Source organism: Scyliorhinus torazame, chromosome 15 (assembly GCF_047496885.1).
Source record: "Scyliorhinus torazame isolate Kashiwa2021f chromosome 15, sScyTor2.1, whole genome shotgun sequence".
Taxonomy (NCBI): domain Eukaryota; kingdom Metazoa; phylum Chordata; class Chondrichthyes; order Carcharhiniformes; family Scyliorhinidae; genus Scyliorhinus; species Scyliorhinus torazame.
Window position 1 is genome coordinate 165447594 of NC_092721.1, and position 26148 is coordinate 165473741.

At 48.3% G+C, this 26148-nt stretch overlaps 1 protein-coding gene across 4 annotated transcripts in view; it reads right to left on the minus strand.

The window, feature by feature from the left end:
* Positions 1-12427: 12427 nt before the first annotated feature.
* Positions 12428-26148, minus strand: part of postnb (periostin, osteoblast specific factor b) — a 104615-nt gene continuing 90894 nt past the window's right edge. For 2 of the 4 annotated variants that reach the window (XM_072477055.1, XM_072477054.1), the window contains 4 exons: positions 25416-25502; positions 18591-18677; positions 17512-17553; positions 12428-13470 (listed from right to left, as the gene is read on the minus strand). In XM_072477055.1, the coding sequence (XP_072333156.1) occupies positions 13406-13470; positions 17512-17553; positions 18591-18677; positions 25416-25502 (281 nt within the window). In that variant the 3' untranslated portion in view covers positions 12428-13405. The remainder of the gene's footprint in view (positions 13471-17511; positions 17554-18590; positions 18678-25415; positions 25503-26148) is intronic. The other 2 variants (XM_072477058.1, XM_072477057.1) reach the window with 1 other exon arrangement.

Here is a 26148-nt window from a genome sequence, read left to right on the forward strand (position 1 = left end):
TCTATGTGTATGTACATAAGGGGTTAATGTGTAATCAGTAGCACCAGATGATCACTAGAGGGCCGGACCAAAAGGGGTATAAAAGCAACCACATTGTGCCTCTCTCTCTCTCTTTTGGATGTACTGTGACCAGGGCAGGAGTATCAGATTAGCTCAGATGGTTAGTGTAGTCAAGCATAGTTACTGTAGTTAGATCTTGTTAACCTTATCACTAGTATCAATGTTAAAGTAAAGAACTCACGCAATTATTGTTAAAGTTACTCAATAAACCTTTTGTTACTACTGGACGAGTTTGAGTGTTCTTTATCGAGATTCAGAAAACCTCATCAGTAACCAAGGTTTGAGTAACACATATTACACTCCGTAGTTTATCAAAACACACAGAGAAGTATAATAAAAGATAATACAGGAGCGTAATAAAAGAGTCAGCAGTCTCCGGTATTCTCCCTCCACCTGCTGAACCCCTCCTCTCGGCCACTTATTTTCTTTTGATTTTTTTCATTCAGAGCTTCCGTCTCAATTTCTCTGCCACCTTCAGTCTCTCTAACCCGTCTAACTCTGAATGTGTTGGATTCCATTCTCTCAGGTCCAACTCTAACATTGTCATTCCATTTTAAGGACACTGCTGTTTTGTCTGGCATATGACCTCTAACTTGCAGCAGTTCAACATCAGCTTTTCCAACTCTTCCTCCGACCGCAGCCCCCACCCCCCGCCCCACCGGCACCCCCCACCCCAGCCCCAGGACCACGACCCTACCACAGAGCATCAGTCTCCACGACTGTCGCTGACCTCTCCTCTGGAGATCGTCCCTTCAGTCTCCATTCTCATAGACCCCAACCCCGTACAACCTGCTCCTACCTGCTTCCCAAATATATAAACACCGCCCAATGAAATGTTTTCTTTCTTTCTCAACCCGTTTTTCCCCTCAGTGTCCAGTTTCTTCTTAGCTACACAAGTGCCAGGCAATGACCGTCTCCAATGAGAGGATCTATCGCCCCTTGATATTCAAGGAAATTTCCATCGCTGACTCCCCCACTATTGACATCCGGAGAGTTACTATTGATCAGAAACTGAACTGGACCAGCCATATAAATACTGTGACTCCCAGGGCAGGTCTGAGACTAGGAATCCTGCAGCAAGTAACTCACCTCCTGACTCTCCAAAGCCAGTCCACCACCTACAAGGCACAAGTTAGGAGTGTGATAGAATACTCTCTACTCGCTTGGATGAGTGCAGCTCCAGTAAGACTCAAGAAACTCTACACCATCCAGGACTAAGCAGCCCTCTTGATTGGTACCCCTTTCATAAACATTCAATCTCTCCACCACCGACGAACAGTATCAAAGGTGTGTGTCATCTACACAATGCACTGCAGGAACTCTTGAAGGCTCCTTAGGCAGCACCTTGTAAACCCATGAATGCTACCATCTAGAAGGACAAGGGCAGCAGATACCTGGGAACATCATCACCTAGGGATTCCTCTCCAAGTCACTCACTATCCTAACTTGGAAATATATCGTCGTTCCTGCACTGTCGCTGGGTCAAAATTCTAGAACACCCTCGCGAACTGCACTATGGATGTACCTACACCGCTGGGACTCCAGCGGTTCAACAAGACAGCTCACCACCACCACCCTCTCAGGGGTAATTAGGGATGGGCAATAAATCCGAGACAGCGATGCCAACATTCTGTAAATGAATTTTTAAAATGCCCTCCATCAATTTTGCAGTTTCCAATTACCTGTCCCGAACCAATTGCTCTTCACCACGGATGTGCAATCCCTCTCCATCGCCATCCCCCACCGGGGTGCTCGCTGCTTTCTCAAACATTAGCACAGTCCGTCTCCATCCATCACAGTCGTCCCCCGCCTGCCCGAACTTGAACAACTTCTCCTTTCTGTAGAAGAGTTGTACAGACTTGAAACGTTAACTCTGTTTCTCTCCACAGATTATGCCAGACCTGCTGAGTTTATCTCTCCTTCAACTCATCTGACTTCCTCCAAATAATAGTTGTTTCTATAGGTACCCGCATGGCTCCTAGTTATACTTGGCTTTTTGTAAGATATGTGGAACATTCCTAGTTCCAGTTATACTCCTGTCCCCTCCCTCACCTCTTTTTCCGGCATATTGATTAGTCATCAAAAGTTGATGCCTTTTCCTGCTCTTACCCTGAACTGGAAAATCTCATCAACTTAGTGTCCAATTTGCAGCCTGCACTTGACTTTACATGGTCCATCTCTGATTCTTCCCCTCCCACCCTCCACTTCTCTGTCTCTATTTCTGCTGATAGCCTACCAACTAATATTAACTATAGGCCACTGGCTGCTTCATCTACCTCGACTACACTTCCTCATTCTCTGCTCCCTGTTTCTCAGTCTCTATTTCTGTCACATCTGTTCTGATGACACTTCTGATATTTCCTCCCCTATACCCAACTGAAGATTCCCACCGACTGAGTTGACAGGACCCTCAACCATGTCTGTCCCAGTTCCCACATTTCAGCTCTCACCCCTCCCCCTCCCTCCCAGAACTCCGACAGAGTTTCCCTTGTTCTCACCTTCCACCCCGCCAACCTCCTTATTCATCCTCCACCATTTCCGGCATCTCCAGCACTAAACACAGCTCCTCCTCCCATCACCTTCTGAAGGGGGCCTGCCTTCCGCAACACCCTGGCCAGCTCCTCGGTCATCCCCCAACACCTTCTCCCCTGCTAATTGCACCGTTCTATTCAAGATCAGGAGATACAATACTGACTATTTCACTTCCTCTCTCTGCTCTGTCGAAGGCTCAGAATCCTCCATTTAGGTGAAGCAATGATTTACTTGTACCTCTTTCAACTTAGTTACTGCATCTGACATTTACAATGTGGTCTGCTTTACATTGGGGAAACCAAATACAGATTTTGTGACCACTTTGCAGAACACCGCCGACAGATTTTCACATCTCCGACCAGTGGGGGAGTTAGATCCCAAGTGGGAAGAGGTTGAAACGTTCATCAGAAGCCCCCAACGTCTTATTAAGTTCCAGTGACAGCGGGACCTATCTCCCACCCAACCTGTCCCCGAGATCCTGGTCAACCCTGTCATGCTCTTAAGCCCTACCCCACCTTGGGACCCCTTGAACTTACCTGGGCATCTGGTGCCTGGGCTTAGTCCCAGGTGTCCTCCGACATTTCCTCTTCTGCCCACTGTGAGACTAGACAGCTGCTAGCCAACCAAATTGGCTGGCAGCTCTCTAATATGGGACCACCTCCCGAATATGAGGAATAAGTCTCTCCTGCAGCGACTTAATGTTCATTTGAGCGTGAAATGGCTGTGGGCATTCGCAAGAGGCTGGGATATGTTCTTCATTGTCTCTTCAGACGGCAGGAAGTGAGACCGCACCATCAGAAATCTTCAGGCCCTAGTTGACTCCAGAGGTATGACCCTTGAGCTTACGGACTTTTAGTTGTTTCGCATTGCTATCATGCTGACCTCTCTGTCCTCGGCCTCCTGTAGTGTTCTAAAGAAACTCACAAAATAGCACCGCATCTTTCGATTAGGCACTTTGCAGACCAGACTCAAGATTGCGTTCAACAATTTTGGACTGTGTTCTCTGCCCCCATTTTGTTTCCTTTATCTTTGCATGTTTTGGTTTTGGTCTCTTTTTGTTTTTGGAGATCATTCCATCGTTCAGTAATTCACACTCCCGCTGGAATGATTCCAGTGATGAGAAACCTCAGCTATGAGGATCGATTGGAGAGGTTGGGACTGTTCTGCTTGGAGAGAAGACGGTGAAGAGGAGATGTGATAGAGAGGTTCAAAATCATGAGTGGGCTGGACAGAGTAGATAGGAAGAAACTGTTCCCACTCCTAAGTGGATCAAGAACGAGAGGGCACAGACTAAAGAGTGATTTACAAAAGAAGCAAATGTGATTTGAGAAAAAACTTTTTCACAGGACGAGTGGTTCGGGTTTGGAATGCACTTTCTGGAAGCATGGTGGAGGCAAATTCAATCTGGCCTGTAATACCACGAGGTATCACTGAGGAGGCTTCTTATATAACGAGGTTCATCGGGAAACTTTTTGTTTCTATTTTGTTAAAATCAGTGCTTGGTAAAAAGTGTTCCTTTTGATAGGTGGTGTTAGACAGGTGGAAATACCATTAAAGACTTTCTGAATAATATATCTGATCAAACCTTGCTGCAAATAATTGTTTTATCTTTGCTGATGATTTGGGGCTTTTGTATTAAGCCTTCTATTAGCTTTGGCAGTAGTAATGTTTCTGTAAAGATTTATTTGAACCTTCAGCCATAAAGCACAGAAAGCAATGCTATTTTTATTAAGAACTCTCTGGAACACAGAAGCTTTGATCTGGTTTTAAGCAGAATGCTAGAGTTTAGTTGTTTAAGTCAGTTTAGACAATAATGTACTGATGTGGGGAATGTAATGTGTTATTACTTGCTTTATTATTTTGCAACGTCATATTGCACTGAGACAATGACGTGAATCCGCACTTAAATGTTGCGTTGCTTTGTTTATTTAAGTGCAGTGAAAACATAACCATTATTTCTCATCTTGTCAAGCGTTTTCTTAGCTTCACTGAAAAAAGATTAAAGAAACATATTTGCAAGTGACATTATCATTCAATTAATTTCTCAAGGAGATATTAGGGGCTGGATTCTCGCGTCCCCCAGCCGTGTGTTTCTTGGCAGAGCGGCGTTTGCTGGCGGCGGGATTCTCTATTCCCGCCACTCGTCAATGGGATTTCCTATTGAAGCCACCTCACGTCACCGGGAAACCCGCACTGCCTGCGGGAACAGAGAATCCCAACGGCCGGTAGAATTCCAGCCTAGATTACTAGAACATTGGGAATATTAGATATATTGGCAGTGCTTGAACATAATGGGGTGAATTCTCCGCCAGTGGGATTCTCCATTCCGCTGGCAGCGCACCCCTGCCTGTGGGTTTCCCTGCCAGCGACGGTGCATCACCGAGAAATATGCGGCTGGGGAGGTGGAGAATATTCCCCAAAATATTCAGATCACTTCTTATGTTCACTTTCTTAACTCTATTCTTTTTCAAATACCTGTAGAAACTCTTAGTCTGTTTTTATATTTTTAGCTAGCTTTTCCCTCATTAATCTTTTGCACTCTAATTTTCCCTCATTAATCTTTTAGTCAGCTTTTTATACACTGTCAAATCTTCTGACCTACCACACATCTTTGCGCAATTATCTGCTTTACCTTTAAGTTTGATACAACCTGTAACATTTTAGTTAATCACAGGTGGTGGGTCCTCCCCTTGGAATTTTTATTTCGGTTGGAACGTATCTATTTTGTGTATTTGGAAATATCCCTTTATATGTCTTCCACAACATCTCTATTGGCCCAACTCTTAACCTATATTGCCAGGTCACTTTAGCTAGCTCTGCTTTCATGTCCTCATAAATATCCTTATTTAAGTTTAAAATACAAGACCAGCACCCAATCGTCTCTCCGTCAAAATGAAAGCACCATTCAATTATATTTAATTTCAATCTGAAGCGCCTCATTAAGCATGTGAATGCATGATAGCCAGGATGCTGCCATATGTTTTACGTCAATGCACAAACCTACCACTGTTCACAGATCAAAGTCAACCATTTGAATGTTTGGTCGATGACCAAAGTTATCTTCTGTGGCATTGAATGATGACGCTGTTTGGAATCCAAAAACCCTTGAGAACACTCTTGCAGTGAGGTTCATGGTGACATCAGGATTGTCATTGAGCAGACTGCAAGGATTTGAAGATCATTACTGGTGCCTGGATCGATATATGGGTGTGGTTCACTTGAGTCCTGCCAGGATTTCATGTATCACTTTCGTCTGCTATGTGTTAATCCATGTTGCCACCTGCAAAGAACTGCTGACTGATGTGCAGAAGGACAAAATGGAAGATGTGTGGCACAGTGGTGTACTGCAGCCTCACAGCACCAGGGACCCTTCAATTCCGACTGTCTGTGTGGAGTTTGCGCGTTCTCCCAGTGTCTGCGTGAGTTTCCTCTGGGTGCTCAGGTTTTCTCTCACAATCCGAAGGTGTGCAGGCTAGGTAGATTGGCTATGCTAAACTGCCCCTTAATGTCAAAGGATGTGCAGGTTAGGTGAGGTTGTGGGGATAGGGCAGGGAGTGGGTCTAGGTAGGGTGCTCTTTCGAAGACCTGATGGGCTGAATGGCCTCCTTCTGCACTGTAGGGATTTTAAAGCCTAAAGCATCAGCAAGCTGCAGAAGCCTCGATTGAGGAGGGCTCTACAATAACACGTTAATCTAAATCCCTTTCACCACAGCCAGAGCAAAATAAGGTGATGGAGAAGCAAGCTCTGCCTGTATGAGAAGCTTCCTCAGGAGGAAAGGTACCATAAGCTACAACTCATGGATTTTCATGTTCCCATTGCCAGTCTGACATTTTTATGAGTAGGAAGGTATTGGCTGAGAACACCCCTGCAGAGTGCCTTGGAATATTTCACTACGTTAAAGGTACAGCATAAATGCATGTAGCAGTTGGGCAACAAAGGATAGTTTATCTCACACATGGCTCATGGCTCCTGTCAAGAGTTTAGCTACCCTTAAAAGTCTTTGTGAACCACAGGACAGCTGTGTACAGAGCTGGGGAGGTGTACCTTTAAATATATAAGTTCTATGCCTACTACAAAATAGTCATTCTCTCATGATCTCCCTTTGACAATTAAATCACCTCATTAAACTTCTGGCATGTACTTCTCCATTACTACTCAGACTCCCTTCTGGAAAACAATCTGCTATTCCCCTACAGAGTGGGAGGAAAGCAGTTAGAATTTTACTGTGTGTTTTTGGATTGGAGGCTGGTCCCTGGTTGAAGCATGTCAGGGGACCGATTGGCAGTGTGCCTGCATGGTGTGTGGTGGAAAAGGTTACTAAGGTGACCAGGATTCTGGCGCAAAAACCTAATCGTGGTATGGGGGAAGGCTTGCAAACTACCCAAGACAAGGGGCTCAGGCTAGCAGTGGGAGTTTTTAGCTGCATGCAGATGGAGAGTTGGGGAGCAAGAAAGCCCGTGAGCAGTGGTTGTCTGCTCAGTGTAACTGGGGAGCTAGGATTGTGCTCGTAATTTGATGTTGTGGTATAGCCTTACCGTGCCAGTGGGATATCGTATTGGCAGGGAAGGGACTGAGCAGCAGGAAGATCGGGTACAATTCAGCGAATGCGCTGCGCCCGGCAGGTGAATTCCGGGAAAGGCCCAAAGCGGGCTTTGTGCTGGTCGGCGGGACGATCATGAGTCACCTGACATGTTACACCCGACGTGATCTGGGACATGTCCTTGTTGAGTGGGTTCCAGTTAGGATGTTTAAGTGAGACATTGGGCTCATATTCCACCCGTATATAAGCAAAGGAGTCCATCAATGTTGTTGTTAAGATCTCTTATAATCGCATTATCATTTTAGATCTCCCATTTCCATTGTGACCAGAGATACCCCATATTCCTAAGTCACCGACAGAACCTAATTCCTTCTCCAGGAACTTTTCCCCCAACCCCACCCCTCAATCCGGATTCCAGAGCTTGGGGTCGAGGCTTGATCAGCAACGGTGGAGGGTTTAAAATCAGGGGAAAATTGGCAAAATATAAACATCTCAAAGTCTTGCCGGGAGGGAGATTACATAGAGAGAGAGAGAGAGGGGGGTGAGGGCACCGAGCGATTTTAAAACAATGATGAGGATTTTTAAAATTGACGTGTTGTTAGATACTGAGGCAGGGAAGGTCAGCAAGCACAGGAGTGAATGAGATTTGGAATGTGTTTGATATACCATCAATTCACAGCGAGACCATATGAACAAGTGAACAAAGGCTTTATTACACAAAGAACTAGCCTGCCAATGACTTCTGTACAAATGAGCGCCACCCACTGGGCGCAGGACTATATACCGTCCTGGGAGGGGGCGGAGCCATAGGCGGAGCCCACCGGGGCTCCAGCTCAATCCTTAAAGGTTAAAGGTTACACAGGCACCACATCTCCTGGTGAATACATTTCACCACATTCACCCCGTTTAAAAAAAACACAAAGTCCAGCGGGAGTCACGTGGATCTAATGTCCAGTCTATCCGGAGGCCGGATCGTCCAGGGGGGCGAAAGAGACACGGTTGGTGGCGGTCGGCGATGCTGGGATGCGTTGGCAGGGGAACCAGCGGGCGCCAGGTCCCGTAGGGAGACTGTATCTTGCCGTCCATCTGGGTGCGCAACATAGGCGTAGTGGGGGTTGGCGTGCAGCAGCTGTGTCCTCTCGACTAGGGGGTTGGTCTTATGGCTCCTCACATGCCTCCGGAGGACAGGCCCCGGAGTTGTCAGCCAGGATGGCAGCGAGACCCCGGAGATGGACTTCCTGTGGACGACAAACAAGCGGTTGTGAGGGGTCTCCTTCGTGGCTGTGCAGAGCGACCGAATGGAGTGGTCTGCGTCGGGGAGGACCTCCTGCCAGCGGGGAACCGGGAGACTTCTAGACCAGAGGGCAAGAAGGACGGCCTTCCATACCGTCGCGTTCTTCCTCTCCACCTGCTCATTGCCCTGCGGGTTGTGGCTCGCAGTCCTGCTCAAGGCAATGCCCTTACCGAGCAGGTACAGACGCAGCTCATCGCTCATAAACGATGTGCCCTGGTCACTGTGGATGTATGCAGGGAAACCAAACAGTGTGAAGATGCTGTACAGGGTCTTTATTACTGTGACCGAGGTCAGGTCGGGGCAAGGGACAGCGAAAGGGAAGCGGGAGTACTCGTCAATGACGGTCAGGAAGTCAGTAAATTTTTTGGGGTAGAGGATAGGTGTGCGAGATGCTCGAGAGGCCCAGCGAATCATACCCACATGTTCTGGTCATGTCCGGCACTACAGGGGTTCTGGGTGGGGGTGGCAAAGGTGCTTTCGAAGGTGGTGGGGGTCCGGGTCGAACCAAGCTGGGGGTTGGCTATATTTGGGGTTGCAGAAGAGCCGGGAGTGCAGGAGGCGAGAGAGGCTGATGTTTTGGCCTTTGCGTCCCTAGTAGCCCGGCGCAGGATATTGTTAATGTGGAAGGAAGCCAAACCCCCGGGTGTGGAGACCTGGATAAACGACATGGCAGGGTTTATAAAGTTAGAACGGATTAAGTTCGTGTTAAGGGGTTCGGCTCAGGGGTTCACCAGGCGGTGGCAACCGTTCGTCGATTACCTCACAGAAAGATAGAGGGAATGGAAAAGAAGTAGACAACAGCAGCAACCCAGGGGGGAGGGGAAGGGGAGGGTGGGGGGAGGAATCGAACGGACTCTCAGAGATGTTATTGTATATGTATAATATGTATAGGTAATTGTATATTGGATTGCTGGATTGTATTTTTGGAGAGTATTTATTTTGGACAAGGCAGTTGCCATTCAGTTTTGTTTTTGTTTATATATTTATCTATTTGTTTAAAACTGGCCACTGTTATTTATATTGCTTTACTGTTGTGTAAAAGAAACACTACGTACTGTTATGTTTGGCCAAAAATCTTGAATAAAATATATTTTAAAAAAATAAAAAAAATGACGGTCAGGAAGTACAGATTGTGGTTGGTGGACGGGAGTGGCCCCTTGAAGTCGATATGGAGGCGCTCAAGGGCCGGGAGGCCTTTACCAGATGGGCCTTGTCTGGCCGCTAGAAGTGCGGTTTGCACTCTGCGCAGACTTGGCAATCCCTGGTCATGGCTCTGACCTCCTCGGTGGAGTAGGGCAGGTTGCAGGACTTAATAAAATGGACAAGCTTGGTCACCCCTGCGTGGCAGAGGTCGTTGTGGAGAGCCCGCAGTCAGTCCTCCTGCGCACTGGCGCAAGTACCACGGGACAGGGCATCTGAGGGCTCGTTGAGTTCCCCAGGACGATACTTAATATCGTAAGTGTAGGTGGAGAGTTCGATCCTCCACCTCATGATCTTATCATTTTTAATCTTGCCCCACTGTGCATTGTCAAACATAAAGGCTACCGACCGTTGGTCGGTGACGAGGGTGAACCTCCTACCAGCTAGGTAGTGCCTCCAATGCCGCGCAGCTTCCACAATGGCTTGCGCCTCCTTCTCGATGGAGGAGTGTCGAATCTCGGAAGCGTTGAGGGTTCTAAAGAAGGCTACGGGCCTGACCGCCTGGTTGAGGGTAGCAGCCAGGGCGACGTCTGACGCATCGCTCTCTACCTGAAAAGGGATGGACTCGTCCACCGCGTGCATGGCGGCCTTAGTGATATCGGCCTTGATGTGGCTGAAGGCCGAGCGGGCCTCAGCCATCAGGGGAAATGTAGTGGTCTTAATAAGTGGGCGGGCTTTGTCCGCATAGTTGGGGTCCCACTGGGCGTAGTGTGAGAAAAGCTCCAGGCACGGTTTGAGGCTGTGGGGAAGGGGAAGTTCCGTGAGGGGGCGCATGCGGTCAGGGTCGGGCCTCAGGACTCCGTTTTCCACGACATAGCCGAGTATGGCTAGCCAGGTTGTGCGGAAAATGCACTTCTCCCTATTATATGTGAGGTTGGGGGACTGGGCGGTTTGGAGGAACTTCTTAAGGTTGGCGTCGTGGTCCTGCTGATCATGGCCGCAGATGAAATGAAATGAAAATGAAAATCGCTTATTGTCACAAGTAGGCTTCAAATGAAGTTACTGTGAAAAGCCCCTAGTTGCCACATTACGGCACCTGTTCGGGGAGGCTGGTACGGGAATTGAACCGTGCTGCTGGCCTGCTTTAAAAGTCAGCTCTTTAGCCCTGTGCTAAACCAGCCCCAACTTATGGTGACATTGTCCAAGTACGGGTATGTAGCCCGCACTGGTTCACCATTCGGTCCATCGTTCTCTGGAAGACCGAGACCCCATTGGTGACACCGAAAGGGACCCCGAGGAAGTGGAAGAGTCGGCCTGCTGCTTCAAAAGCTGTTTAGTGGCGACATTCCGGGCGAATCGGGACCTGGTGGTAGGCAGACTTCAGATCCACCGTCGAGAAAACCCGGTACTGCGCGATCTGGTTGACCATCTCCGCAATGCGGGGGAGGGGGTACGCACCCAGTTGCCTGAACCGATTAATGGTCTGGCTGTAGTCCACCACCATCCGGTTCTTTTCCCCAGTCCTGACAACCACCACTTGAGCTTCCAGGAGCTGTTGCTGGCCTCGATGACCCAGGGGTCACCCGGCCTCTGGGGCACGGGCGTCAAGTCGAGTTTTTCTGGCTTGAGAGCGGCGTCCATAGTGCCGTTGTTTGTGTAATAAATTGATATACCATCAATTCACAGCGAGACCATATGAACAAGTGAGCGAAGGCTTTATTACACAAAGAACTAGCCTGCCAGTGACTTCTGCACAAATGAGCGCCACCCACTGGGCACAGGACTAACCGGGGCTCCAGCTCAATCCTTAAAGGTTAAAGGTTACACAGGCACCACATCTCCTGGTGAATACATTTCACCACAGCGTTAAACTCTGGACAACAGAATTTTGGATCAATCAGCTGCTAGTTGACTTTTCTTCCAGGGTGTGAACAATTCACCCTGCTCTAAGATCCAGCCTGTTTACTCTGCTTCTCTCCAGAGATCGGCTGATTTGTTGAGTATTTATACACTGTGCTGACGAGGCCCTTCGGCCAATTGCGTCTGCACCGACACGTGAAAAACACCCGGCCTACCTACCTAATCCCATCTGCCAGCACTTGGTCCATAGCCTTGAACGCTATGGTGTGCTAAGTGTTCATTCAGGTACTTTTTAAAAGGATGTGAGGCAACTCTCCTCTATCACTCTCCCAGGCAGTGCATTCCAGACCGTCACCACCTTCTGGGTAAGAATATTTTTCCTCACATCCCCCCTAAACCTCCTCCCCCTTACCTTGAACCTGTGTCCCCTCATGACTGACCCTTCAACTAAGGAGAACAGCTGCTCCTTATCCACCCTGTCCATGCCCTCATAATCTTGCACACCTCGATCAGGTTGCCCGTCAATCACATTCCTCCTATAATGTGGTGACCAGAACTGCACACAGTACCCCAGCTGTGGCCTCACCAAAGTTCTATACAACTCAAACATGACCTCCCTGCTTTTGTAATCTAAAGGCAAGTGTCCGATATGCCTTTTCCACCAGCCTCTTAACCTGCCCATCCGCCTTCAGAGATCTATGGACAAACACGCCAAGATCCCTTTGTCCTCAGAACTTCCTAGTGACATACTGTTCATTGAATACTTCCTTCTCAACTTCCTCCTTCCAAAGTGATCCAGCATTTTCTTTTTTTATCTCCGATTTCCAGCATCCGCAGTAATTTGCTCGTACCTTTGCATTACTTTTTCAATATCCCCCCTTAAACTCAGAACCATTATCACTTAGAAACAGCAACAACTTGGGAACAGCCATTACCACCCAGTGGAGCGATTACTACAGTCAAATGGATAAACATGGGAAAATTAAAATGAAAACAGACGTGAGGAATTATGCTTTAATGGATAATTATTTCTCAGGGAGGATACAAAGAAAAAGCACCAAGTTCAGCATGTTTTCCACAGATTTTCAGTCATGGTAAGGTCTGGTTTTCCAAGAATGGAACAAGGTAGGATTTAAACTGTGAAAAGAAACGCAAGAACATTGAAAAAAAAATCTTCTGATGATACAAAACTTGAGTTACAATAAAGTGTTCAGAAAAAAGGCAATACCTCTCAATTTATAAAAGTACGAAAAATTTGAACTTCTGTTGCAGGCTGCAAAGCTTTTTAAGCATGTTAGAAATAGCCCAAAGGCTCACTTGAGCAAGCACTGACTTTAATATTGTTTTCTTCTTAACCACACAGTTTCCAAGCGTTAGCCAAATCCCCATCTGTAACTTATTAAGCCCAGCTTTAAAAATTGAAACAAATATATAACATAAAGCAACTTTTAATCTTTTAAAACTGTTGACTTTGGAAAAATTCTAAGTGATATGTCCTAGAATAGGTTCCTGTTGAGTTTACGGTAACCTCAATACTGAGAAAACCAGAAGATACGTATTGATTCATTTCATTTCCAGATATGCCCATGATTTTAATGTATCAGAACCAACTGCTATTCCAGGGAATAACTGGAACAAATATATTTGACTATTTGGTAAATTATTCATTTTACATTCCAAAAAATGTCCCCGACTTAAGTTTACAATAGTACCACTGGAATGCCTCCAGAATCTGTCAAATTTTGATTCTCAAATATACTAACATTCAATGTGAAACATAAAGAAATAGAAAGTTAAAAATATGTTTTGACTTTTCCTATTCAACAACCACGTAACCTGACAGGAGTTTGCGACGTGTGCAAAACTGACATCCTTGTCGTTTGTGATTGCTGTCGGCCAGGCCACAATGTTAAATTAAACCATTTGCATTTAATGGGATGTCCTGCATTTTCAGAAAGCAAAAGGTTTCGGATCGTCCTCAAGCTCGAACCGGTTTTCTTCTTATTGGGAATTTCCTCCGTGTTTGTCTCGCCCTTCTTCCAGCTGAATGCAGAAATTATAAAAATAGGTCAGCGCAAAGGTTAAACTTTAAGGACACAATGCAGTTAAATGCATGCCAGCTGTGCAATAGGGCCGTTTTGTGATTGCTTGGCCAAATTTAATTGATATTATAATTATTCTAATAAGTGCTCATTAAAATCCAGTTGGGTGAGAACTTTTATTAACAATTTAACTGCTATATCTTTGTTAATCCAGTGTCAGAATTTTACATGAATTGTGATAATATGTTCCTTCAATATATAGCTTTCACATTGTGTACAATAACCTGCCTTAAAAGAAACTCTCTCATCTCCAAGTTGTCTCATCTTGAAGGCTGTCTCTGAAACCTAGCAAGACCCAACACAGCTGGAGCAGTAGCAGATATCCAAGTAAACTAGGATGTCAAAATAAATACTGCATTGATGCTAGCCACGTGCATTTATTGAAAGGACAATTGAAGGTATTGTAGATAAACAGGACTGCTAGGTATGTGCCCCAGCAGAGATAGGAGAAGGAACTTTTGTCTGTTAAAGCTGATCGAGGTTGACTGCGAGGAGGGAGGAATCCATGATAGATGAACATATACCAATACTTGATGGAGTGAACTTGATGAGTTGTACAGCTTTTCCTCTGTTAATCTTTATGTTCTTAGCCTAGAAACTAGCAGGTAGAGCAATTTAGGTAAAAATCTAATCTTAAACCTGCCATTTTATGCTTGAGTAGGTAACATAATCTCATTATTGACTGAGAAATATGATGGAGATGCCTTTGAAAAATAGGTGCAAAGCTTCCAGTTTGATGGGTTGTTCCTTTGCTTATTATTTGCCAAAGTGCACCACTGATCACATTGACAAAGGCAACAAAAACGACGGGTGCGATCTGGTGGGACAGAAACAGAGTCCCATTTGGGCGCATTTAGCCGGTGACACTGCTATTTAATGGCACTTCGGCGTTTTTTTGGCCTAAGTAATGAACGCCCTGCCGAGGCCACACTTGCATAATTTCCTGAACCGAAGGCCCCCCACAGCCTCTGGACTCTCCACCCATCCCCCAATGCACCCAACTTATCTCTTATGGGATCCTTGAGCCCCCCCGCCCCTCTTTTGCCCACCTCTTAAGGGCAAGGCACCCCCGGGCCCAATCCATAGAACGGGCAACCTGGTACCTTGGCACTGCCAGCCTGGCACCATGGCAATGCCCCTGCCAGCCTGAAAGTGTCACTCAGGCACCCTAACCGTGCCAGGTTGGCACTGCCAAGGTGCCTGGCTGTCAGTGGGAGTGCGAGGGTATCACCTTTCCCAGAGCCCGACCGTCCAGAGACCTCTAATGGCCTGGGAGACACTCCTAGGTGCCGTTACGCCTGGTGCACCAGGTTGGTGGAAACTAGTGCTAAACAGCGCCATGTAAGGTCTTCCCAATGAGGTCGTTAGTTCCCGGGCGGCAGGAGAATCTTGCGTAGACATATTTAATGAGCCTAAAGTCTCACTTAAATATGTTAATCTGGATCTTGTCCAGTGAGGGCGAGATCCAAATCACGACGTCTCACGAGATTTCGTTTAATCTCGCAAGGCATTTTGACCGTCGCAAAACATCAACGGCCTCATTACATCATCAAGTCGGATGCGATGAGGCCACTAAATCACACCTGACATCCGGAGCTGCCACCTGAACTATAGGTTAAAACCTTTGCATTATCAAATAAGGCTCCCGACATCTTTTTGAGGCCGTCGATGAAAATGTTGAGCAGTTCTGAATGCAGCTGGTGCCGATCCGGAAAAGGTTTGCTGAAGGACCCACTGTGAATGTAACTAAAAACAATACTTTCCTGGGAGAAGTGTAGTGTAGGTAGCTGGATAAACTTACTTTGTTCTTATTATCTTACGCGTTAGGATTTCATAAGAACATATTGCGAATTAATACTAAGTTCAAAAATGTGGATTGCTTCCAGTAATTGAAAGATATCTTTCAATCATCATTTGTAAATATGCTAATAAATGAATCCTATTTCTGGAAATTGCTCAAGTTAAGCATTTCATAATATACATTAAGCTGTAAAAATGTCAGTTTTGTTGATATTAAAATACATAACTGAACTGGCTCCGTCAGATTGCAAGCTATTATTCAAACACAATCTTTGATTGCTTATTTTGTGTGCAGTTGAAGTGCTCGTATTTCTTATGAAATTTGATCATAATATTTGGCACAGATTTTCAAACTGGGATTCGGGGCCTTGACGGTTTCATGAAGGATTCTCAGGGGGCTCCCTGAAGATATCTGGGATGGGATTCTCCAGCCTCCCAGTCATCGGCAAGGGGAGGTGGTGCGGTGTTCACTGTTGGCAGGATTCTCTGCTCCTGCAGCTGTCAATGGGATATCCCATCGAAGCCACCCCACACCGCCGGCAAATCCATGGGCAGGGTTGTGCTGCCGGCAGGATTGAGAATCCCATCGGTGTGAATGACCGGTCCTGATTTCTGTCCGTTGACCAAGCAATCTATTTATCTTTTGACTTATCAGCTAGCTATTTCCTATCTAGTACACAACATTGAATTAAATTAAATTTACAGCATAGAAATAGGCCAGTATTTCTATGCTCGTGGCTCCTCCCAATCTATTTACATTATCTTACTCCCATCAATTGTCCATCTAGTCGGTTTTCCCTAATCCAGCTTCCTCTTCAATGCATCTATACTGTTCACCTCAACCATTCAACATGGTAGTGAGTTCCACATTCTCAACATCACTTCAATGAATTCGGGAAGTGTATGCAACAGGTCATAGGTTGGGCCCGCATTGCATTGCTGCCCATAATGAATTTCTAGCTCACTCTCTTTTGGAAGTGAGGGCTCCCAGGATTGAATGAAGCCTTACAGTGCGGAAGGAGGCCAGTCGGCCCATCGAGTCTGCACCAACCCTTTGGTAACCCCACCCAACCTTTGGACGGTTATGGGTAATTTAGCATGGCCAATCCACCTAGCCTGCACATCTTTGGACTGTGAGCATATTTGCTGAAAATAACTCCATGAACCACTAACCTATAGTAATCCTGCATTCTCTGAATAGCATAAACTGCCTTGGTTCACTTGCCTTGAATTTCCACTCATAAAGTTGGTATCCCTGTTACAATTGGAGAATCCAGTGCCAGGATTCTCCGGTATCCCGCGGGGCGGGCCGTACCGGCGCCAAGTAGTGGCGTGAACCACTCCGGCATTGGGCCGCCTGGAAGGTGCGGAATCCACCGCACCTTTGGGGCTAGGCCGATGCTGGAGCGGTTGGCGCCGCGGCAACCGGCACTGAAGGGCCTCCACCGGCCGGTGCAAGTTGGTGCATGTGCAGGAGCGCCAGCGTGTTTCCAGAACCACTGGCATGATCTCTGCGCATGCGCAGGGGGTTTCTTCTACACGCCAGCCATGGCGGAGCTTTACACAGGTCGGCGTGAAGGGAAAGAGTGCCCCCACGGCACAGGCCCGCCGCAGATCGGTGGGCCCCCGTTTGCGGACCAGGCCACCGTGGGGGCCCCCCCGGGGCCGGATCCCCCTGCGCCCTCCCGAGGACTCCGCAGGCAGCCCTCAGAGCCAGGTCCCGCTGGTACGGACCGAAAACGGGCGGCCGCTCAGCCTATCGGGGCCCGGAGAATCGCCGGGGAGGGGGCACTGCCAACGGCCCCCGACCGGCGCGGCACGATCCCTGCCCCCGGCAAAAAAACGGTGTCGGAGAATTCGGCAGCCAGCGTTGGAGCCGCGGGGCAGTATTCACGCCGCCCCCCGACAATTCTCCGACCGGGTCGGAGAAACTCGACCCAGGGGCGTCATTCTCCGCCGGCGGGAGTCTCCATTTTGCCGGCGCCCGGGGGTTTCCCGACGGCGTGGGGCTGCCCCACAATGGGAAACCCCATTGACCGGCCGGTGTTACGGAGACTCCCGCCGGCCGGTCGGAGCAGAAATGTGGCGGGGCGGGTAGGAGAATTTCGCATTCAAAAATCATCCAGGTGGTAATGAACAGAATGCTTCACAACCTTACTATAAGTAACCAAATCTAACATACCTGGCATTCGTCTGTAACCTTGAGTAACTCTCCGGGATGGTTCTTTAAAAAAACATATTTCATTAGGAATGAAACCAAAGTGCAGGAAAAATATCATAGAATCCCTACAGTGTAGAAGGAGGCCATTCAGTGCATAGAATCTGCACCGACCCTGTGAAAGAACACCCTACCCAGGGCCACTTCCTTCTCCAGTAACCCCGTATCCCTGAACACCAAAGGGCAATTTAGGATGGCCAATCCATCTAACCTACACATCATTGGACTGTAGGAGGAAACTGGGGCACCCGGAGGAAATCCACGCAGACACAGGGAGAACGTGCAACCTCCACACATTCACCCAAGGCCGGCATTGAACCCAGGTGCCCGGTGCTGTGAGGCAGCAGTGCTAACTGCTGTGTCACCGTGCAGTCAGTCAGTCAAGTCATGAACCATAAAGAGAAAAGGCAAACAATTTTATCCTCAGAATTTTCTACTGGTATGCTTAATCTGGTTCTACCTGATGTGTAAACAGAAAAAGCTTCAGGGGTGTGAATATACTTGTTCCTCTTTTCTTAACATGTATTTATAAATCAAGTTGACCACACAAGAATAACATCACAGGCTGTTGTGACATTTGCTCCAATGTGAATCCTTGCCAGCAGTTACTGTGGTGATTCTAATACACCTAACAGAATTCTTTAGCCTTTCCTCTGGCGGGATCTTCCGTTGGAAGGCGACCCCCCTCCTTGCGGTGGGTTCCCTGGTAATTGGAGAGATGAGCCACGCAGAATGCCATAGACATTGGCGGGACAAGATGATCCTGTCGGTGGCTAACGGCGTGCTGCTTCATCGCCTGAAAACAAGACAGGTGGGGGGAGGGAGAGGGGGGGAAATCCCACTCATACATTTTGGAGCCAGCTTACTTTATAAGCCAAGCTTTCCCAAAAGCTTCAAGAAACCATAACCAGGTCGCAGTATAAAGTCATTCTGCCAATAGATCATAGTTTTCACCACCATTCTGATTTTGTTTCCTGTATCTTCATATGGCAGATAGTTGAGTAAATACAATTGCAAAGATGATTTTCAGAGGATGCGCTTACCTGCATGTATAAGTCTTGTGATTTCTTTCTCATGCTCGCTCAATGGTTCACCCTCAATTGTGATTTTGGTGAATGAGGAAGAGGGGCCTGCCAAAGTAGCAGTTAATGACAGCATTAGTACTTGATACACATTATTTATCAATACAGGGAAGTACCACTTCCGTCAGGAGACAGTCTGAACTAAGTCATGTTTGGCTGAATGCAAAAAAAAAAGCCTCATTTATTCCATGAAGCACAGTGTTACCAGTTGTATAATTATTCAGAATCCATAAACTATGGGCTGGATTCTCTGTCGGCAGGATCCTACACTTCATCAACAGTGCACTCATGCTCACGGATTTGCTGATGGCGTGGGGGTGCCCACAATGGGAAACCCTATTGGCCTGCTGCCGGGATGGATGATCCTGCTGCCGGTGGGGGTGCGGCGAGACGGAGAATCCCGTCCTATTTCTTTTTGCTTTCCCCGTACTGCACTGCCACTGAAAAAATTGTAGTTTCCTTCAATCAGATATGTTTAACACAACACAAATTTGTAAAGAGGGCTTTTTTTAAGTGCATCTGAGATATGAAAACTCAATCATGTTTGATGAACACTTCAGCCATTCGAACACTGCATAAATTTAGTCAATATTAGAAATCTGTGAATGACAATTCGGTGAATTACTTCAAAACCTCGAATGGCCAAATTGTATTCATGACGGCTCGAAGTGTTGTTTGAAAATGATAAACAAGACTTCCGGTGATGGCGGGCGGGAGGCGGCCGCACAATGGAGAGCCCCCGCTCGGGAACGGCAATTTCGGGGCTTTAAGCCCGGTCCCAGGGTCCGCGGAGGCGGCAGAAGGGAGAAGGCTCGGAGGAGGCACTGAGAAGACACAGGAGGGAAAAAAAACCCAAAGAGAAATGTCGAGGGTGAGCAGAAAAACGGCCGAAAAAAACCCAGCTGGAGGTCTGTCGGGGAGTGGAAAGGTCACCGCGGGGTCACCAGGAAAAATGGAGGCTGGAGCACCAGGGAAGGCCGCACTGCTTACAGCTGAAGTAATAACCAAGGTGATGGCTGCGGAATTTGAAAAGCAGTTGGCGCAGATTGCGAAATGCATGGAGACGGTGAGGAAGGAGATGAGGGAGGCTTTGAGTGTGCTGGTGGAGGAGGCGGTTTCCCCAGTGAGGACGGAGGTGGCGAGCGCAGTGGCGGAGGTGCGAGAGCAAGGGGAGGCGCTGAAGGAAGTGGAGGAGACGTTATTGCAGCACAGTGATCAACTTGCCTCGATGGGGAAAGAGATGCGGAAGGTGATGGATACTAACAAGGATCTGCGAGGAAAAATGGAAGACCTGGAAAATAGATCCAGGCGACAGAACTTGAGGATTGTGGGGCTGCCCGAAGGAGTTGAAGGACCGAAGCCGACTGAATATTTTGCCGCGATGCTGGCAAAACTACTGGGGGAGGGGAAGGACCCCTCCCGATATGAACTGGATCGGGCTCATCGGTCGTGGAGGCCTGTACCAAAGGCGAGTGAGCCGCCAAGGGCAGTGACTCTGTGCTTCCGTAAGTACAGGGTGAAGGAGAAGGTCCTGAGCTGGGCCAAGCATAAGTGGGTGGTGCAGTGGGCTGGAGCTGGTATACGTGTATACCAGGACTTTACGGTGGAGCTGGCAAGGAGGCGGGCTGCCTTCAACCGGGTGAAGAGGGCACTGTACATTAGCAAGGTGCAGTGTGGCATTGTATATCCAGCGAAGCTGAGGGTGACTTACAAGCTCAGGGACTTTTATTTTGGAACGGCGGAAGCAGCGGAGGAGTTTGCGAAAGCAGAAGGACTGTGGCAGAATTGACAAACTGAGGAATGGTCATGTGTCGATGTAACCTCATGACTGTATTTTCTTCTTTTTTGAATCACTGCGCGCAGGTGTAGAGATTAAAGGAGCCAAGGTGGTATATATTTGGACGAGGGAAGGGACGGGACTTTCACTCAAAATGAGAGTTCTTTGGGGTGTAGGTGGATAGGCGGGGTTTGTGTGCTAAAAGGGGATCTTTGGGCTTTCCTGGGGCCGGGCAAGTGGGAAAGGGACCCGGGCGGGGGCCTCCATGCTGGCCGGTGTGTGCCGGCCAGTGAACGGGAGTGAGGTGGGGGGAGGGGCTGCGGCCATCGGAGCCTGGCAGAACAGGGTCCGAGTGGTCTAGCCGGGGTGGAAAGTTGGGGGGGAAGGAACCGAGGGTAGGTTTTACAAGAGGCAGTGGACGGGAGGAGCTGGAGACCTGCGGTGGGGGGTGGGGGGGTGGGAGCTGTGTAAGATTAAGGGTGACTACGGGTAATCCCTGATTTATTTTTGTCATTTGTTTATGTAAACATGCGGGTTGAGGTTTGGGGGTTGGTGGGTAGATGGGATCGTTGTTGTTATTATGGGGACTGACATATCTTGCTGATTATTGTTTATTGTTGATGGATGTAAATGTGGGAGAAAATGTGAAAATGGAGGAGAATAAAAAATTTAAAAAAAAAGAAAATGATAAACAATGATTGGGTCTCACAACCTGCAACGTGTTCTCTCTAAATGGAGCACTGTGTTGCTAGCTATGGTAGATGACTTGCTACATCACTTGTGAACATGACCAATAGAACCAACTCACATTGTGACATAAAAACCATGTACCACCACACCATGGGCGCGATTCTCTGAAATGGAGGCAGAGTGTTCGCGCCGCCGTGAACGCCATCGAGATTCACAACTGCCCCTATCCCTTTACACGCGCCAGGCCGTGGCGCCGCATAAAGGCGGCGCCGCATACATGACGCGGCCGGCGCCGCATAACTGCTGTCACCCGCGCATGCGCGGTTGCCGTCCTCGCCGAGTCCGCCCCGCAAGAAGATGTCCGACGGATCTTGCGAGGCTGTGGAAGAAAGGAGGTCCTCCTTCAGAAAGGCCGGCCCGACGATCGGTGGGCACCGATCGCGGGCCAGACCCCATTTGAGGCCCCCCCCCCCCCGGCCCCCCGCAGGGCGGCCGCCCCAGCGTTCCCGCCGGCAGCGACCAGGTGTGGATGCCGCCGGGGGAACCCGCCGTTTTTGGCAGACCGCTTGGCCCGTCCGGCACTGAGAATCGCGGGGCTACCGGTGAATCGCTATTTTGGCTGTCTCGGGCGATTCACTGGACTGCGCCGCGCAAAACATGATTGTGCCGATCTGGCCGCTTCCGTGAATGACGGGAGGGCCGGCGTCGCGGAAAATTTGGCGACCCAGGCGATTCACTGAAACGGCGCGGGAGCAGAGAATCGCGCCCCATGTCTTCTCTAAGTTGACCATGTTTGGCATCATGATATCTCGAATGCACATGAAAGCGCTCATAGATTGTTAATGGGAAGGGAAGAGATAGGGATGATCATTCACTTTTCAGAACACAATAACTTGATGGCGAATGTAAATATTGTTAATGAAGAAGAAAATGCAGGGGAGGAGGTTTCCACTGGCTGCGTTTGAATATCCTAATCTCCACTGAAAACAACTATGATAATTAAGACGGAAGGTTGTACCCATCGATGAGGATGGGAAGTGGAGGTAGGGCAGGATCTATAAGTTGCATGTGAAGCAAATATCCAATGTCAATCATTTTTTTTTTTTTGTCGCGCCCCATGTCGATCCTCCTATTCACAGTCCCCCCCAAAGTCAGTCCTCCCAGAGTCAGTTCTCCCAGTGTCGGTCCTCCCAATTTCAGTCTTACGAGCGTCGGTCTTCCCAGCGCCGGTCCTCCTTATCACAGTCCTCCCAGTGTCAGTTCTCCGAGTGTCGGTACTCCCCGAGTCAGTCCTCCCAGTGTCGGTCCTCCCAATTAGTCTTACGAGCGTCGGTCTTCCCAGCTCCGGTCCTCCCAATCACAGCCCTTCCAATGTCAGTCCTCCTCGTGTCGATCCTCCCTATCACAGTCCTCCCTGTGTGAGTCCTCCCAATCAATCCTCCCAGTGCCAGTCCTCCCTGTATCAGTCCTCCCAATGTCAAACCCCCCCAGTGTCGGTCCTCCCAGTGTCAGTCCTCCCAGTGTTGGTCCACCCAGTATCAGTCCTCCCAGTGTCATTCTTCCCAATCACAATCCTTCCAGTATCAGCCTTCCCAAGCACTGTCCTCCCGATGTCAGTCCTCCAGAATTCAGGCTTCTCGCTGTCAGTCCCGTCCTCCCAATCACAGTCCTCCCAAATGTCAGTGATTGCAGGGTCAGTCCTCTCAGTCAGTCCTCCCAGTGTCAGTTATCCCAGAGTCAGTCCTCCCAGAGTTAGTCCTCCCAGTGTCAGTCATCTGAGACAGCCCTCCCAGATAGTCCTCCCAGTGTCAATCCTCCCAGTGTCAGTCCACCCAATCACAGTCCTCTCAATGTCAGTCCTCGCAGTGTCACTTCCCTCTATCAGAGTCCTCCCAGCGTCAATCCTCCCAATCACAGTCCGCCCAATGTCAGTGCTCCTCGTGTCGCTCCTCCCTATCACAGTCCTCCCTGTGCCAGTCCTCCCAGTGCCGGTCCTCCCAGTGTCGGTCCACCCAATCACAGTCCCCCCAATGTTAGTCCTCCCACTGTCACTCCTCCCAGCATCAGTCCTCCCTGTGCCGGTCCACCCAGTATCACTCCTCCCAAAGTCGGTCCTCCCAATTACAGTCCTCCGAGTGTCGGTCCTCCCAGTGTCACTCCTCCCTATCACAGTTCTCCCAGTGTCATTTCTACCAGTGTCGGTCCTTCCTATCAGCATCGGTCCTTCCAGTGTCGGTCCTCCCAGTGTCAGTCATCCCAGTGGCGGTCCTCCCAGTGTGTCCACCCAAACACAATCCTCCCTGTGTCGGTTCTCCTAATGTCTGTCCTCCCAGTGTGTGGAGATGTCGGCGTTGGACTGGGGTGAGCACAGTAAGAAGTCTTACAACACCAGGTTAAAGTCCAACATTTTTGTTTCGAATCACTAGCTTTCGGAGCACAGCTCCTTCCTCAGGTGAATTACTCAGTCCTCCCAGTGACGGTCCTACCAGTGTCGGTCCTTCCTATCACAATCCTCCCTGGGTCAGTCCGCCCAGTGTCGGTCCTCCCGCAGCACGGTAGCACAAGTGGATAGCACTGTGGCTTCACAGCGACAGGATCCCAGGTTCAATTCCCTGCTGGGTCACTGTGTGTGTGGAGTCTGCATGTTCACCCCGTGTCTGCGTGGGTTTCCTCCGGGGGCTCAGTTTTCCTCCCACAGTCCAAAGATGTGCAGGTTAGGTGGATTGGCCATGATAAACTGCCCTTAGTGTCCAAAAAGCTTCGGAGGGGTTACTGGGTTACGGGGACAGTGTGGAAGCGAGGGCTTAAGTGGGTCGGAGCAGACGCGATGGGCCTAAAGGCCTCCTTCTGCATTGTATGTTCTGTGTTCTTCCAGTGTCGGTCCTCCCAGTGTCGGTCCTCCCAATGTTAAACGTCCCAATGTCAATCCTTCTAGTATCACTCCTCCCTATCATAGTCCTCCCAGTGTCGGTCCTCCCAATGTCAATCCGTCCAATGTCAATCCTCCCAATGTCAATCCTCCCAGCGTCGGTCCTCCCAGCGTCGGTCCTCCCAGCGTCGGTCCTCCCAGCGTCGGTCCTCCCAGTATCAGTCATCCCAGTGTCATTCCGCCCAGTGTTGGTCCTCCCTATCAGTCCTCCCAGTGTCAGGTCTCCCAGTGTTGGTCCTCCAAGTGTCGGTCCTCCCAGTGTCAGTCCTCCCAATCATAGTCCTCCCAGTGTCAATCCTCCCAAACACAATCCTGCCAGTATCAGCCCTCCCAATCGCAGTACTCCTAGTATCAGTCCACTACTCAGTCCTCCAAGTGTCCACCTCATGTCAGTCCTCCCATGTCACTTGTCCCAATCACTCTTCCCAGTGACAGTCCTCTAGTGTCGATCCTATCACAGTCCTCCCTGTTTCAGTCCTCCCAATCACTGCCCCCTCCAATGTCAGTCCTCCCAGAGTCAATCCTCCCAATGTCACTTATCACAGTCACTCCTCCCAATGTCACTCGTCCCAGAGCCAGCCATCCCAGAGCCAGCCCTCCCAGAGCCAGCCCTCCCAGAGCCAGCCCTCCCAGAGCCAGCCCTCCCAGAGCCAGCCCTCCCAGAGCCAGCCCTCCCAGATTCAGCCCTCCCAGATTCAGCCCTCCCAGATTCAGCCCTCCCAATGTCAGTCCTCCCAGTGTCCGTCCTCCCAGTGTCCGTCCTCCCAGTGTCCGTCCTCCCAGTGTCCGTCCTCCCAGTGTCCGTCCTCCCAGTGTCAGTCATCCCAGATTATACAATGTCAATCATAAAACATCTTTGCTAATGAATAAAAATAAATTTCCACCCTTCTCCCCCCCACTTAATTCAACAAAGGGCATTGCCAACCTCCGAACGTTGTGTTACTTAAGTGTCCAGAGCAAAACATTCTTTTAGCAAACACAGAAAAATATTTCCCTCTATTATTAATCAAATGGAGAATACATATTAAAGAATGTTTCCACAATTGTGAAGTGGACATAAACAAATGCAACCTTGGATTGTTAATGAATGTTAGGCAGAATTTTTCTTGTGCATGAGTCTGATATCCGGCAGCAAAGAACTTCACGAGTAAACACAAAGAAATGTTTCCTTAGATTGTTAATAAAGGTCTTTAAATGTTGCGTTTGAGTAACAAATATCCAGGGAAAAATAACTTTCACACTGGAAACAAAATATAAAGTCAATTCCACATGTAGGTGACATAGAGGTGGGAAATACAGGCAATTAGTTGGTTGGAGTTGTAAATAGGGAATGAAGATCCCATAAGTCCATGCCTTAGGAGGCAAATGCCAGAGCCACCAGCTCACTAACCTCCGTGAAGGAGTTTTTGGATTTCTTCATCCTCAAGTAATTTGTGATCACCCTCAATAATCCTGGTAATCTTGGTATAATGCGTTCCTGACGAGATACATGTCAATGGTGAATCTTAAATATTTTCACTGCTTCCACCACAGGAAGACACATATAATGTATAGGAAGCACAGAAAGATTATTGGAATCTCTGACTGTAATTACCAAGATGTTTAGTGAAATTAGTTTTTAAACTGGGTCTGATGAAAACCACTCTGTTAGCCTAAATATTTCTTAAATCAGATTCACGCATTTTATTAACCTCATTGAATGACCAAGACATAATATAAAAGCATAAGTGATATGATATTGTTGAAATGTTAATACTTTAAATTCCTGTGGCTTATGTTAACAGCTATGTTAATAGCTTCATGCTGCCATTAAAGTACTAGACAGAGGACTCCAAGGCAATTTCTGAAGCGTTTATACGATAATATCTCACAGGATAATTTCTGGGTAATCATTTTGGTTGAGGAAATGCAACAATTTTCAAAATATCTAGTTCCTCCTGTGATATATATCTAAACAAGCTAAGAGCTGAAGGAAGCATTCCATCTTCTTAATGCGCTTCAGTTATATTAGGGGAGTAGATTTAGATTTGTCCTCTGAGTTTACGTCAATCCCAAACATAATTATTTAACTTAGACTTTGAACATCTGTCAGAGGAGAAAGGCCTTCATCCCATTAATCTGGG